The following is a 17,473-nucleotide window of genomic DNA, read 5'->3' on the forward strand; positions in this document are numbered from 1 at the left end:
AACAAGATTCTAAGTCTGAGAGCCAAGGCAGTGCAGAAAACCTTTGTAACACCAGTTTTAAATATCTTCGCTGGACCAGGAAAAGACATTTCCCAGATGTGAGTATCATCCCTGTAAAGTGCGGTAACTATAAGCTGGTTATTTAATTTGAATGCTTTTTGAGGAAATGAGGAAGTCTTATGGAGTCTAGGTATCACAGATATATTTTGGAACATGGGTTAAGTTCTATATGTTTAAAGATTCATACATCTTAATTGCATGAGAATAGAGTAGTCCTGTTCATGTTATTTGTCTAGGGGCTAGTGTGGTGAATGTATTCACCTATTGCATGCATGATACTGTAACCTATGACCTGGAAGTGGTAATACAAGCTGCTTCCAGGTACTGTACTGTAACCTCCGGCTCCGCCCTCTCCGGGGCCATATATAGACCGGCCGCCTGTGGGTGGCATTCGTCTGTACAACCGACTCTGGCTAGGCAAGTTCATGACTAATAAAGCCTAATTTGCACTCGCTCTCTCTGCCTCTCGGTGAATTGAAGGTATATCAGCTAGTTTAGCTCACTTGGCTAGACAGCTGATTTTTGATTCAAGGCCAGCAGCATGGGTTCAATTCCCGTAATGGCTGACATTGTTCATGAAAGCTCCGCCTTCTCAACTTCACCTGACCTTCAGGTTAAACAACCACCAGTCAGCTCTCCCCCTCAAAGGGGAAAAGCAGCCTATGGTCATCTGGGACTATAGTGACTTTACCTTTACCTTAATAAATGTCTTTAATAATTGTTACATGACATCTGGGGTGTTTATTCTCAATGAGATTTCATTTCTCTCCTCTGCTCTTACACCCAAGTGACTAGCCTTCACTGTGAGCCCAGAGACCAATGTAAACACGCTACTGAGCAATAACAAGAACACAACCATGCCCAAATCTGCTCCGGTTTAATGTTCACTCAAGCGTACACTTCCAACAACAGTCAGTGCATAACTATCAATGTCTGTAATTCTCCACCCCAGCCCAAGAACATTGAGGCCAATATTAGTATGCTATATTCTGGCTGACATTGGCTAACCTGAACCTTTTGATGGGCGTAGCCTTAGTTCCATATTTCTGTCCACTATCCCACTGAATGCTTCCTTGGGCAGAAAATTCAACTCTGGTAGAATGAGCAGTAGCAGCTTGATTGCCCATTACACACCCAGCTTGCTTGTCCTTTTCATTTTGAAGTGGTCAGTCTGGTGGTGTACATAATGGCTGGCCACTCCATTACTTTTTAATCTACACCAGTGTAAAATTAACCGTCCCTCTCCATCTCTCTATTTAGGAAACAGCAAACGAGAACTAGCTGATAATTGCAAATACACAAGAGGGGATTCTTGTCCGACTCTGATTAAATTGCTATTTACATTTCATTACAGAAGCACAGTTGAGGCAAATATTTGCAGAAACTCTTTCATTGCTCATAACAAAATTCAGAAACAGTTACTTAAAACTTTCTCACTTTGAAAATGTAATTTCAATAAATAGAATGGAGTTATGCTGGAAAATCAGTGCGAATCCCATGAAAATGCTTGCATGATAATGCCTGTATGACATTCTTTGTTCATTACAGCTTTATGAAAACGGGACGCACTGAATTTAACTGATTGAATTAACACTTTTGTGACCATTATTGCACAGCACCATTTTAGTTTTATTCTTTGCAGTTATAAATGATCTGGGCTAACTGTATAGAACTGAAATGGGGAGATTGGAACTGCCAAATCAAAAGATAGTATGTGATTATTTCTGTACTATTTCTAGTATTATTGTTAGTATAATTAGTGTTATGTCTGTTATTTACAGATATGGGAAATTATCCAAGCTTCGGTTTCATCTCAGTGAGAATTTTGATAATCTATGCTGAGAGTGACCACAGCTTGTCTACTTTCAATGCTCTGACTAATCGGCAGCCAGTAGCATCCTAATGCATCAAAAACTTCTGCTTATTTAATCAACCATTATTTTGGCTGCTTGTATCGGTCTCCATGTCTGGCTGCAAAAAAGCAATTTTAATCACATTGTACTGAATTACACATTTAAAATATACTATGACTAAATTATACTTCAGAGTAAAGTCCAAAATTATATTTTTGAGCCCATAAGTATTTATTTGTAAAAACTAGGCTCCACTATTTCAGTTGGTTACATTTCAACACACTTATTGCTTCTTGTTTCTTTTCAACCTGCGCTTAAATCTCCCTGGGCTTGGGCATGTAGGTTTCTATTAATAATGGTTCCAGGCCTGACCAATTAGGAGCCTGTTGCCTGTAATGGACTCAATCCTGAAATTGGGCAGCCTTGACACAGTTGCTGCAAGGTCTTCTAGATTTAGTATAGGCAAGTCTACAAACATACGAATTAGAAGCAGCAGTAGGCCATTCAGCCCCTCGAGCCTGGTCTTCCAGTCAATAAGATCATTGCTGATCTGATTTTGGCCTTACCAGCCACTATCCTGGCTACCCGTGATACCCTTTGATTCCCTTGATAGAAGAATCTATCTACCTCTGCCTTAAAAATATTAAATGTCTCTGCCTCTACCATTCTCTGAGGAACGACTCTCAAGACCCTCTTAGAGAAAAGGAAATTTGCCTTATCACCGCCTTAATTGGGAGACCACTTATTTTTAAACTGTGTCCCCTCGTTCTGGTCTCTCTCAAAAAGTGAAACATTCTTTCAGCATCCACTCTGTCAAGCCCCTCAGGATCTTTGTTTCAATAAGATTACATCTCGTTCTTCTAAAGTCCAATGGATTCAAATCCAATTTGTTCAACCTTTGCTCATAAAATAAATCCTCATCCCAGGAATCAGTTGTGCAAACCTTCTCTGAACTGCTTCTAATGCAATTATGTCCTTTCTTAGATAAGGAGTCTTAAATAAGTGCTCCGGAATTGTACTCAATATTCATATTCCAACCTCCTTGCAATTACCAACAACATTCCATTTACCTTCCTTATTTTAAAAAATTCATTCAGGGGACGTGGGCCTTGGTGGCTGGGCCAGCATTTATTGCCCATCCCCAATTGCCCTTGAACTGAGTGGTTTGCTAGGCCATTTCAGAGAACTTTTTAAGAGTCAACCACATTGCTTTGGGTCTAGACTCACATGTGGGCCAGACCAGGTAAGGGTGACAGATTTCCTTCTCTAAAGGATATTAGTGGATGAGATGAGTTGATACGATAATTATTAAATAGTTTCATGGTGATTATTATTATTTTAATTCCAGACATCCCCCCCCACTTTATACCTGGACACTAAGTTGTTGTGATTCATGTAACAGGACACCCAGATCCCTCTGTACCTCCATGTTCTGCAATCTCTCTCAATTTAAACAGCATACTGCTTTTCTATTTTTCCTGTCAAAGTGGACATGTTGACATTTTTCCACATTATACTCCATCAGCCAAATCTTTACCCACTCACTAAACCTATCTATCTCCTTTTGCAGACCTGTTATGGCCTCTTCGCAACTTACCTTTCTACATAATTTGTGTCATCAGCAAATTTAACAGTTATGCATTCAGCTTCTCCATCCAAGTCATTAAAGTACATTGTAAAGACTTGAGGCCCCAGTCCTGATCCCCATGATACTCCACTTGTTTCATTTTTCCAACCCGAAAATTATCTTTTATCCATACTCTCTGCTTCCTGTCAGCTAACCAGTCCAAGCTAATATATTTCCCTCTACAGCAAGAGCTCTTACTTTATGTAGTAGCCTTAGATGTGACGCCTTGTCAAATGCCTTTGAAATCCAAGTACACCACATTCATAGGTTCTCCTTATCTTTCTGGCTTCTTACTTCCTCAAAGAACTCTAGTAAATTAGTCGAATACAATTACCCTTTCACAAAACCATGCTAATTCTCCTTGATTGTATTGAGATTTTGTAAGTGCCCAGATATAACCTCCTTAATAATAGATTCCGCATTTTTCCTATGATAGATGCTAAGCTAACTAACCTGTAGTTTCCTGCTTTCTGTCACCTCCTTTATTGAATAGATTTACTTGCTATTTTCCATCTGATGATACCTTTCCAGAATCTTGGGAATTCTGGAAAATTACAATCAATACATCTATTATTTCCGCAGCCACTTCTTTTGAGACCCGAGGATGACATCTAATAATTATCCCAGGAGCCTTTCCCTGGTGCTTGTAATTGTTTTAAGTTCCTTCTTCAATAATTCACAAGTATTACTGGGATGTTATTTTTATTTGGGGGTGGCACGGCGGCACAGTGGTTATCACCGCTGCCTCACAGTGCCAGGGACCGAGTTCGATTCCGACCTCGGGTGACTGTATGGAGTTTGCACATTCTTCCCGTATTTGCGTGGGTTTCCTCCGGGTGCTCCGGTTTCCTCTCGCAGGCCAAAGATGTGCAGGTTAGGTGGATTGACCATGCTAAATTGTCCCTAAGTGGGATTACGGGGATAGGGTGGGGGATTGGGCCTAGGTAGGTTGCTCTTTCAGAGGGTTGTAGACTCGATGGGTCAAATGGTCTCCTACTGCACTGTAGGGATTCTATGATTCTATTATCTTCTACAATGTAGGCAAATACAAAATATTCATTCAATTCATTCATTATTTTCTCATTTTCCACTGTTAATTCACCTGCCTCATTCGCTAGAGGACAAATGCATACTTTACTTACTCTTTTCTTTCTTAAATACCCGTTGAAACTCTTACTATCTGTTTTTATATTTCTAGCTAGCTGTCTCTTCTACTTCAATTTCTCCCTCATTTTTATTCTTTCAGTCATACTGTTTTTGAAAAATAATCCATCAAATCTTTCTGATTGGTCACTTGTATTCATGGAATTATACACTTTCTCTTTCAATTTGATACTATCTTTAACTTCCTTAGTTAACATGGCCAGTGCATCCTTTCACAGAGTCTTTCTCTGAAATATCTCCTCAAATGTCTGCCGATGTATCTCTAGTGACATACCCCTTAACCTACTTTCCCAGATCACTTTAGCCAATTCTTGATATATTCATAATTGCTCTTATTTATGTTTAAAACAGTAGTCTTAGACCTACTAGGGGCAGCACAGTAGCATAGTGGTTAGCACCGTTGCTTCACAGCTCCAGGGTCCCAGGTTCGATTCCCCGCTTAGGTCACGGTCTGTGTGGAGTCTGCACATTCTCCCCGTATGTGCATGGGTTTCCTCTGGGTGCTCCGGTTTCCTCTCGCAGGCCAAAGATGTGCAGGTTAGGTGGATTGACCATTCTAAATAGTGTCCAAAAAGGTTAGGTTGGATTCAGGGGATAAAGGGGATAGGGTGGAGACGTAGGGGTCAAGTAGAGTGCTCTTTCCGGGCCGGTGCAGACTCGATGGTCTGAATGGCCTCCTTCTGCACTGTATGTTCTATGATTCTATGATACTCTTCTCCAACACAAACTGAATACGAAATTCAATTATGAAATTACGAAATTCACTGCTACCTAGCGGCTTGATTATTATGAGGTCATCCTATCTTTACTTTTTCTTATCTCAACCCAAACTAATTCTGTATCATGATCTTTAGAACAATGGTCATCCCTCTGTAACGTACTAATACTCTCATTAATCAACAGAGCTACCCCAACATCTTTTCCCACCACCTGATCTTCTAAAATGTCATACCCTTGAATATCCTGGTCCCAGCCATTGTTACCTTGCAGCCATGTCTTTGTAATGGCTGCGAGATCATAGAATCATCGAATTCACAGTGCAGAAAGAGGCCATTCGGCCCATCGAGTCTGCATCGGCCCTTGGAAAGAGCCCACATCCCCGTAACCGAGTAACCCCAACTAATCGTTGGACGCTAAGAGGCAATTTATCATGGCCAATCCACCTAACCTGCACATCTTTGGACTGTGGGAGGAAACCAGAGCATCTGGAGGAAACCTACGCACACACGGGAAGAAAGTGCAAACTCCACACAGACAGTGACCCAAGCCGGAATTGACCTGAGTCCCTGGAGTTGTGAAGCAGCAGTGGTAACCTCTGTGCCACCGTGCTATCCAGATCATACAGATTGACTTCTATTTCACTCTCAACCAATCTGTTTGGTTGTGAAAGCTTCAGGCATTTAAAAACACAGGCTGGGATTCTGCAATACGGCGGCTGAGTGTTGACGCCGACGTAAACATCGGAGTGTTTCACGTGACGTCAACGGGCCTCTGGGCCCAGCGATTCCACGGCCCACAGGGACCAGCACGGCTCCGGAGTGCTGCACGCAGCGCCGGCGCCGATACGTGACCCTGCACTGCCAGCCGTGGGTTCGCGCATGCGCGCGGCAGTCACTTCCATGCCAGGCCCGCACAACTTGCCGGAGCTTCACAGCGGGCCGGCGCGGAAGAAGGTAGGCCCCCCCCGTATTGTGCGCACCCGCCGAACGGTGGCCCCCAATCGCGGGCCTGTCCGTCGTAGAGGTCCCCCCTGGAGTCTGATCCCCAGCCCCCCACCAGGACGGCTACCATGGCCGCGGGTCCGAGCTCCCGCCAGGTGGAACCATGTTAAAACCACGCCAGCAGGAACTCGGCTGGTCAACCACGGAAAATTGCTGCAGGGGCCTCTTTCAACAGCCCCCGATTGGCGCCGCGTCGATTACGCGTGCGTGGCTGGTGGCGATTCTCCGGTCACTGGAGAATCACGCCCAGCATTGGACTAGCATCGCGGGCCATCTCGCCATCAACTCCGATTCTCCGAGCTGGGGCCGGCTCGAGAATCCCGACCAGACACCTTCTGTCCTTTTTCCCTAGTATTTTCCCATCCTTATTTTATAATGATTAATAGTTAATCATATCAGAATCTGGACCTAGTATCGAAATCTTCTCAATGGCCATGGGCTGGAAATACGGTTTCAGATATTCACAATATATTTAAACATTATTCTGTAGTATTAGACATGCTTTTGATTACCTCTTTCAAATTACAGCCAGCAAGTTGCCGCCCACCACCACCACACCATGTCCCACCTTTCAGAGCAGTGTCCCACAGGGATCGACCACTCCTCTTGTCTCAGAGTACACCAATAGGGCTCGATCAAGTTGGCTGGAAAAGCCACATATTGGCAGTGACAGGTGGGTGAGCTTACCTTTTAACTTTACCTTGTTGTTTTGCAAAACGGTTACTTGGGAGATCCAGATTTGGTTGGACTCAAAGTAATTGCACTCATTGTGAACATAAAGTTTGAATGTAGCAGTCATTTTCCATCTACTTCTATCACATCACTGTTTATATCAACTTTAACTGCATAGATTAACTGTACATTTTCCAACAATTTTTTCTCTCCTTTGCTCTTCCAAAGATCCCGAATCGGGACAAAGCAGGGCAGTGTGGTCGGAAGTCCCACATCAGTTTCCGGCGTTGGCCACTTTGCACAGCATGGGAAAGGACGTGGGTGGCGAACCAGGCCCATGCCTATCAGAGCTTCAATTAAGCCTGTTGAGTCTGCCCCAAGTTAGAGGCACAGTTTTCCGAGAAACAGCCTGTGGTGATGTGCCTGTAGATAATATTACACCAGCAGATGGCGTTAGACGCGGTCAGGTGGCATCCGCCTACCAGCAGAAGGTTGTAAGGCATACACGAGGACAGTCGCACATCAGGGTAGTTCCAGGAGAGTCGAATGTAATTCTATGATAACATGGTCTGTATAAGATTCTGATAATAATAACAATGATCTTTATTAGTGCCACAAGTAGGCTTACATTAACACTGCAATGAAGTTACTGTGAAAATCCCCTAGTCGCCACACTTGGTAGGTTCGGGAGGGAGAATTCAGAATGTCCAAATTACCTAACAGCACGTCTTTCCTCGAGCCCTGTCAAGGAAACCAGAGCACCCGGAGGAAACCCACATATGGGTGACACGGTAGCACAGTGATTAGCACAGTTGCTTCACAGGCTCTAGGGTCCCAGGTTCAATTCCCGGCTTGGGCCACTGTCTGTGCAGAGACTGCACGTTCTCCCCGTGTCTGCGCGGGTCTCCACCGGATGATCCAGTTTTCCCCCACAGTTCAAAGATGTGCAGGTTAGATTGAATTGACCGTGCTAAATTGCCCATAGTGTCCAAAAAGGTTAGGTGGGTTACTGGGTTACAAGGATAGGGTGGAGGTGTGGGCTTGGGTCGGGTGCTCTTTCCAAGGCCCATGCAGACTCGATGAGCCGAATGGTCTCCTTCTGCGCTGTAAATTCTATGATTCTATGACACAGGGAAAACATGCAGACTCCCACAGGCAGTGGCCCAAGCTGGGAGTTCAAACCTGGGACCCTGACGCTTGTTACCTTACCACGTGCACATTAATAAATCATCATTCTGGCTAAATTACCAGCAGTTCTGTAGAATCATTGCAAGGCAAGATCATGGAGCACAACACATCCAGCAATTGGGAGTCCTTAGCAAAGTGGGGAAGTGGACAGTGATGGAATCGAGTCAGCAGGCAAGGAAAGCCTTTGAAACTTTATTTGAATTGTTCGAACGAGCCAAAGTGTCTCACTGCATGTACTGGAACATTGCAGGAGCTTATCAAAGGAGGGTGGAGAGGCAGGGGCTCTAAAAAAAAAAAACATTGCCTGGGCATTGGAGCATTGAATCAGACATGGGCAACAGGAAGTAACTAGGTCATTCACAGATCGATGCCACAGAGACATTGAAGTGGCAGCATGCACAGTGAGACTGGGTCCCCGGGCATCAGGAGCTTAGTCACAGAGCTAGAGCCAAAGACGAGAAGGTGAGCTACCAGATTGCAGATAGACTGACACAGGTGAAGTTACCTGGACAGGTCAAAAAGGCAATGCCGAAGGAGATTGTATTTCTCTGGGGAGACAGTCGCAAACATTTATGCCCTCGTCAATAGGATGCTCATGTCTCCTCCACTCATAGCAAGGTAAATGGGGCCTTGAATTTCTTTGTTTATGGATGATTTCAGGGTTCAGCTATGGATCGCTGTGGCACTTTGCAGTCAGCTGTATCACCATGGTCACAGATGTCCTCTTAGCCAAGGCTGGAGATGACATCAAATTTCCCAGCGACCAGACCTCCAAAGCTCGGAGACCCCATGGATTTGCTACAATTGCTGGGTTCACACATGTATACAGGGCATCATGGATTGTACCCATATGGCTATGAAGGGCACCAAGTGACATGCCAGAGAGGCTTATCAACAGGCAGCCCTACCAATCCATGATTGTCTGTGACCACAGTAGAAACTTCTTGCCTGTCTGTGAGTACTTTCCTGGAACCTGCCATGATGCATATCTTCTCCTCCAGTCAAACCATTCATTACACTTATATCCCCTCCCCCTGCCCCCCACCCCCAGGTCCATGGATGAATTTTGAACAGATGAAAGGTTACGCCCCCTTCCTCACCCCTCCCCGCGAGGTGATGGCTCATTACCCTTGTGTATGCATCATGAACTGTGCCAGAGTTGTTACAATGACAGCCATCTGTTGATGAGAATTCATCGAGCAATCCATCAGCCTGTTGTGCTTTTGTTACTTGGACGACTCAGGTGCCGCCCTGCAATACTCCTGGATTAGGGTTGCTCGCATGGTTGTGGTCTGCTGCATGCTTCACAACATGGCCCAGCAGAGGGAATTGCTCCTAGAAGAGAGTGGAAGGTGTGCACCTTCAGAGGAAGAGAATGAACAGAACGTGGGAGAGGAAGGGACAGGGGTGTGAAATGGGAAGCTTTGTCTGTGCAAGGTGGTCTTGGTGACTATGGAGGTGAACAAGCCCGAAGGTCTGTCCAGGAAGTCACGATTATGAATGACAACCTGATCCAACAAAGATTCAGCAGATGATGAACTCAGAAATTTAAAGGACAAATCACATTACTGTGACTGCGGCAAACCTTCTTCACACAGGAAAGGCAATCGTGCGCCCAGCCTGTACAATCTTCCCATCACTGAGAGGTGGACATCTGTCTGCAGTTTCTACTGTTACCGATGAGAAGCTATTGTTTTGTTTGTGCACCGTTCCTACTGTTTAGCACAAAATTAGAAAGACAATTTATCATCTTGAAGCGTGAAGTGCCATGAAGATGTGCTTATATCAAATAATGATTTTTAATCCATTGGCTGGAAACTTGGACTTGAGCTTTTAAGAGCAGACTTTTTAAAAACATCAGGCGAAAGAGAAATTAGAAACTAGAAATTACAACCAAAAGAATGGCTGTCCTAATATGCATTGCGATGCAGTCCACATTCCACTTCATTGAGATGGAGATGTTAGGCCTGTGAAGACCCCACGAGAGACAATTAACCGCTGTGGAATGTGAAAGACCCCATTTCCTGTGTCATTAACAAGACAAGGGGACAAGCATCTGAGATTCAACTGTTGGAGATGGGACATTAAAGCTAATCACTTGGGCTACAAATGAATGGCGAAGGTAACTTTGCAGACATGAATAACCTATCCTTTGGAAGACACAAATATGAGCCTTCTTTGGATTTCTCCTCTGCCAGTGTGTTAACAAAGATACATTTTGGCAGCAAGTTGATGCTGAGATGCGAATGTGCCAAGGACAAGCAGCTGAAGCTGTTGAGCCTTCCTCTCTTACCACCCTTCCTATTAAGATTTGAGGCCTGTTTGCTAATCGACACCAACCAGAGCACACCTTCTGCGCACAGAGATGTTTTAAAACAGAAATTCTGCTCAAGAGGAACAACCAAATTAACCCTCCGTAAATTTAAATTGTAACATCAGGACCAATAGAGTCACTGAGCCACTGACTATGTATTCCTTATACTTGTGGAGTTTAATTTGACACACCTATCCTTCCTCACTGTAATCTGTGTATGTATTTGTGTGGTCCCTCTGAGTATGTGTGCACATATGGAAGCTGGTGTGTATTTGATTATATTACCCAAATCAGTGTAACTACCATAAAACCAACCTTTATGTTGAATTCAAGAAAACCTGTCCCATTGGTTCTTTTATGATCACAGTGTGTCAGTAGTTAAATAGTTACAGTATTGGTAAGTACATCCTTTTAAGTTAAAAATAAATCCTGTTATGATCTATGTGAAAACGAAGCGGGCTTCTCCACCTCTCCTCACCTGGTTGTAACAGAAGTTAATACATGCACGTAATACCTACAACACATTGCTGTGATCCAATTGATCTCCCTAATGCAATGCCATCTGTATTCAAGCATTCTAATGTTGTGATCACCTTGTCTCAGAGGAGGTGGAGTCAATCTTCTCACATTCTTGGCTTTATGGCTGTCAAGACTGTGGTGGTTCTTCTAATCTAAGAGTGACCCATTGAGGTTCCTCCTGGAACTGCTGTGCCAGCATCTCTGCAGGAGCAGCCCTCATCACTGGGCCCTGCTCCACATGTAGTCCCATTGTCAGAGGGGCTGAGAAGACTGGGACGATCAGGGTGGCACGATAGGGGTGGGAATCTTTTCTTCCTCTGGCACGTCCAAATGTTAGGCTCACCCATTTGCCTGAGGGTGTCTGCTACTGGGACATAGCTGGCATTTCCATCTTGGAAATGTCCTGTCCAAGCTCAGTGTTTATGTATTCCATGGACATCAGTGCTCAGGTTGTGAACTGACTGCTCTGGGCTATATACAGTGCCCTGCATCCTGTGCTGGATTAGGCTATAATTTATTGCGTTCCAGGTGCTGCTGCATTTGGATCTCCATGCACTCCTTCATGGGAGAAGCTCAGCCACTCAAAACATTGAGATATGGTTGATCTCATCTATCCCATGGGCTCCTCAGTCACTGTCCATCAGCCTGCACTGCCTCAGGAAACTCCGACAGATGACTATACATCTGCTCCTGCTTCTCCAAGTACCAAGTGCCAGACTATGACTCCTCAGGGCCCTTCATACTGTCCAGTAGAATATCACTGTTACTGTTACTCTCCAAGAAGTCTATCCACAGACCTCAAACACCTAATTCATGAGAGATGTGCTCCACACCGTGTTACTGTTTTTCTCTTATACATGGACCCCCCAAGGTGCTAGTATCTGCCCTGGTGGATGGTGTGTTAGACTATTGTGACGATAGAACATTGGACAACTCTTCCTCCTACTGCTGTCTGAAAGAATCCTCAGATAGAAGGGTGGCCTGGGACTCTGTTGAACCCACTACAGCTTCTCATGACAGAATACAGGCATACGACAGAGGAGTAGAGACAGATTGAGCTATCAGTGCGCTTGTTAAGGGGCTTTGAGGCAGCAGAACAAAGGCTCCAAAGAGTTTTCAATAGTTTGGCTATTTCATTTGGGTTCCATGTTCCATAGAATCTCTACAGTGCTGAAAGAGACCATTTAGCCCATCGGGTCTGCACCGACCCCCTGAAAGAGCACCCCACCAAGGCCCACTTCCCTGCCCTATCCCCATAACCCCACATAACCTGCACATCTTTGGGCACTAAGGGGAATTCAGCATGACCAATCCACCTAACCTGCACATCTTTGGACACTGAGAGACAATTCAGCATGGCCAATCCATTTAACCTGCACATCTCTGCACTGTGGAAGGAAACCAGAGCACCTGGGGGAAACCCACAGACATGGGAAAACGTGCATCACCCAAGGCAGGAATTGAACACGGATCCCTGGCACTGTGAGGCAGCCGCGCTAACCACTGTGCCCCCATGTTGCTGGGCTATCTTTCATAGGGACTCTCCCATAACTCACAGTGAAGAAAGAGAAAGGATGAAGGCCAGTACTAAAGTGCAGCCAACAACTCTCAGCAACCTTAACGTCTTCCACCACAAACAAGTTTGATTTTTTTTCAACAGTGGTGGCAGCAAAGCAAGCATTTCATCAGGACTAACCCAGAATTGGCCCACTTCAATTTCTTAGTTAGGCAGCAGGCCTGTCTCCAGGCTAATGAAGACTCCGGATACCAAAAAATCGCAGCAGAATGGAGGGGATAGGAATACAATGTAGTATCAATCCCACCTCCTGATTCCCACCTCTAAATCTGACGTGTTGAATCTCACAGGGGTGAGATTCCATGGACTCTAGCAGTCATGTTCTTAGGTAAAATAAACATACTTCACACAAAGCCAGATGGTAAGTGCCTTAATGCTATTTGACTGCGCATGACTTCACAGTCAAGTCCAGTCCATTCTGCCCTAATGCCCACACTATCCCAAATGTGATCATTCAACAGCAATTGAGAACTCTGGCTGATTTTTCATGTCATTATTGTTTTACTTGTTGAGTTAACTAATTGAGCACATACTAGGAATTGAGTTTGAGACTGTTAGGTTTTTAGAATGTAGCAGATTTGGCTCAGCATTCAGTGTTTTCCTCCACTTCCTCAGTGTTACCTGATTTCTTCATTATCCTTGCTGGCTCACCATCTTCGTACTATATGAACTCTAGCATATTCATGACTCCGTTGCCAACATTCAAACTTACTCGACCAGCTTCCTCAACTTTGCTGATGTAAATTGACTCCCTGTTCCTGAAAGCAATGAATTTACAGGACTTGTCCTCAACATAAAACCTTCCGAGACACCCACCCAACCACCCTACTGCACAGTCTCATCGGTGCATCTCCTCCTGCCTCATTCCTGTATCCTTTGACCTTCTGACTCTTGCCTTTGTACATTTCCCTTTCTCTTTGCATCACATAAGAACAAAGAACTGGTATACCATGTGGCCGCTTAAGTCTGCTTCGCCATTCAATACACTTGTAATGCGGATTCAGCTGTGGTAATGCCATTGAATATGAAGGGGCAATGGTTAGATTCTCTCATTGGAGATGGTAAATGCCTGGCATTTGTGTGGCATGAATGTTGCTTGCCACTTGTCAGCTCAAGCTTGGATATGGTACAGACCTTGCTGCACTTGGATATGGATTGCTTCAGTATTTGAGGAGTTGTGAATGGTGCTGAACATTGTGCAATCACCCCCACATCTGACCTTATGATGGAAGGTCACCGATGAAGCAACTGAAGATGGTTGGGTCTAGGATACTACCCTGAGGAATCCCTGCAGTGCTGTCCTGGAACAGATATGACTGACTTCCAACAAGCACCAACATGTTCCTTTGTGCTAGTTATGACTCCAACCAGTGAAGAGTTTTCTCCCGACTCCCATTGATTCCAGTTTCATAGGGCTCCTTGATGCCACGCTTGGTCAAATGCAGCCTTGATGTCAAGCACTCTCACCTCATCTCTGGAGTTCAGCTCTTTTGTCTATGTTTGAACCAAGTTTGTAATGAGGTCAGGAGCTGAAAGGTCCTGGCAAAACCCAAGCTGAGCATCAGGAAAAGGTTATTGCTAAGTAAGTGCCACTTGATAGCATTGTTGATGACCCCTTCCATCAACCTACCAATGATCGAGTGTAGACTAAGGGGGCAGTAATTGTCCAGTTTAAATATGTCCTCATTTTTGAGTACAGGACCTACCGTGGCAATATTCTAGATTGCTGGGTAGATGTCAGTGTTATAGCTGTACTGTAACAGTTTGGCTAGTGACATGGCAAGTTCTGGAGCACAATCCTCCGTACCATTACTGGAATATGATTAGGGCCTATAGCCTTTGCAGTATCCAGTGCCTTCAGCCATTTCTTGACATCATATGAAGTGAATCGAATTGGCTGAACACTGACACCTGTGACGCTGGGGACCTCCGGAGGAAGCCAAGCTCTTCTGGCTGTATATTGTGTCAAATGCTTCAGCATTATCTTTTGCACTGATGTCACAGGCTGCTCCATTATTGCAGATGGAATACTTGTGGGGTGTCCTCCTCCAGAGAACTGTCTCCCACCATTCATGGCTGGATATGGCAGGACTGCACATCTTACATGTGATCTGTTAGTTGTGGAATCGTTTAGCTCTATCACTTGCTGAATATGTTGTTTGGCATACAAGTAGCCCTTTGTTGTAGCTTCACAAGGTTGACACCTCATTTTTAGGTATGTCCTAAAGCACTTTTCGTTGAACCAGGGTTGATCCCCTAGCTTGGTGATAATGGAAGACTGGGAGCTGCCGAGCCATGAGGTTACAGATTGTGATTGAGTACAATTCTGCTCCTGCTGATGGCCCACAGTAGCTCATGGTTGCCCAGTTGAGTTGTTAGATATGTTCAAAATCTATCCCATTTAGCACAGTGCTAATGCTACACAAGATGGAGGGCATTGCCAATGTGTAAATGGGACTTTGTCTCCACAAGGACTGTGCTGTGGCCACTTGTACCGATATTGTCATGGACAGATGCATCTGCAGCAGGCAGCTTGGTGAGGATGAGGTCAAGTATGTTTTTCCCTCTTGTTTGGTTTCTCAGCACCTGTCACAGACCCAGTCTAGCAGGTATGTCCTTTAGGACCCGGCCAGCTCGGTCTGTAGTGGCATTACCAAACCACTGATGGACATTGAAGTCCCCCATCCAGAGTACATCCTACACTCTTGCACTCCGTGCTTCCTCCAAGTCGTGTTCAACATGGAGGAGAACTGATTCATCAGCTGAGGGGTGTGGTACGTGGTAATCAGCAGAAAGTTTCTTCATCCAAGTTTGACCTGATGCCTTGAGATTTCAGGGTGTGCGGAGTGAATGTTGAGGACTCCGAGGGAAACTCCTTCCCGACTGCATACCATTGTGCCACCACTTCTGATAGATCTGCCCTGCTGGTGGCGTAGGACATACCTAGGGATGGTGATGGCGGTGTCTAGGAATTGTCTGTAACATTATTCCGTGAGTATGATTATGCCAGGCTGTTGCTTGGTGAGTCTGTGGGATAGCTCTCCCAATTTAGGCACAGGTTCCCAGATGTTTGAACATAGAACATAGAAAATACAGCACAGAACAGGCCCTTCGGCCCACGATGTTGTGCCGAACCTTTGTCCTAGATTAATCATAGATTATCATAGAATTTACAATGCAGAAGGAGGCCATTCGGCCCATCGAGTCTGCACCAGCTCTTGGAAAGAGCACCCTACCCAAGGTCAACACCTCCACCCTACCCCAGTAACCCCACCCAACACTAAGGGCAATTTTGGACACTAAGGACAATTTATCATGGCCAATCCACCTAACCTGCACATCTTTGGACTGTGGGAGGAAACCGGAGCACCCGGAGGAAACCCACACACACACGGGGAGGATGTGCAGACTCCGCACAGACAGTGACCCAAGCCGGAATCGATCCTGGGACCCTGGAGCTGTGAAGCAATTGTGCTATCCACAATGCTACCGTGCTGCCCTCAAGAACAAATTAATCTACACTATAGCATTCTACCATAATCCATGTACCTATCCAATAGCTGCTTGAAGATCCCTAATGTTTCCGACTCAACTACTTCCACAGGCAGTGCATTCCATGCCCCCACTACTCTCTGGGTAAAGAACCTGCCTCTGACATCCCCCCTATATCTTCCACCATTCACCTTAAATTTATGTCCCCTTGTAATGGTTTGTTCCACCCGGGGAAGGACGTTTGTAGCGTTGACAAGATTGGGTTCACCGTTGTTGTTTCTGATACCTTGGTTGATGCTGGGTGGTCTGTCCAGTTTTATCCCTTTGAAATTTTTTAATGGTTTGATAACGGAGTGGCTGGCTGGCTCACTTCAGAGTCAACCACATTGCTGTGGATCTGGAGTCACATGTAGGCCAGACCACATAATGACGGCAGCTTTTCTCCCCTGCAGGACATTAGTGAATTGGATGTGTTTTTACAACAATCAACAATGATTTCATGGTCATCATTAAACTTTTAATTCCAGATTATTTATTGAATTCAATTTCCACCAGCTGCCATGGCAAGATTGAAACTTCAGAAGTCCAGAGATGCAAAGCAAGTTGTGGAATTTACTGAAGAGATAGATGGTTATTTGTGTTGTGATGGAGAGTGTGCAAGAAATTGAGACTGAAAAGATAAAAATAACCGCCATTGCTGACAATCTGGCAGGACAAAATCAATGAGCCAAATAATTTACTCTTGCTCTTATTATAAATATCACATTGAATTAAACTGATTGCTTAATGGAGGAGAGAATACTGATGAGTTATGGACAACTAAAGAGTGCAGATATTTATGCTAATATTACATCTTTATTCAAAAAGAATATGACATAGCCAAAAGAATAAGTCAGCAGAGACAATGATGTTCGAGTCAGATTGCACCTTAAATACTGCATCCAGTTCTGGTTGCCAAGGAACAAGAGCGACACTCAAACACTGGAGACAGTGCAGTGAAGAATCACATGAATGATCCATAGTCATAGAGATTTGAATGATAAGGAAATGTTGGAGGAACTTGGCCATTTCAGCCAACTGTTAGGATGATCCGGAGGTAATATTCTTGGCACCTTTAACATTGCTTCGCATGTAGAAAATTTTAACCTGGAATGTTATTTTAAAAATCTTTTAAATTATTTTTACTGGCTGTGTGCTTCACTGGCTAGAACATAGAACATAGAAAAACACAGCACAGAACAGGCCCTTCGGCCCACGATGTTGTGCCGAACCTTTGTCCTAGATTAA

General features: G+C 44.6%; 1 protein-coding gene across 1 annotated transcript in view; it reads left to right on the forward strand.

The window, feature by feature from the left end:
- LOC140418117 (uncharacterized) overlaps positions 1 to 17,473 on the forward strand; it is a 97,746-nt gene that overhangs the window by 65,111 nt on the left and 15,162 nt on the right. The window contains exon 3 of the mRNA XM_072501532.1: positions 6,954 to 7,098. Coding sequence (XP_072357633.1) covers positions 6,954 to 7,098 — 145 coding nt within the window. The remainder of the gene's footprint in view (positions 1 to 6,953; positions 7,099 to 17,473) is intronic.

This window comes from Scyliorhinus torazame, chromosome 5, assembly GCF_047496885.1.
Source record: "Scyliorhinus torazame isolate Kashiwa2021f chromosome 5, sScyTor2.1, whole genome shotgun sequence".
Lineage (NCBI taxonomy): Eukaryota > Metazoa > Chordata > Chondrichthyes > Carcharhiniformes > Scyliorhinidae > Scyliorhinus > Scyliorhinus torazame.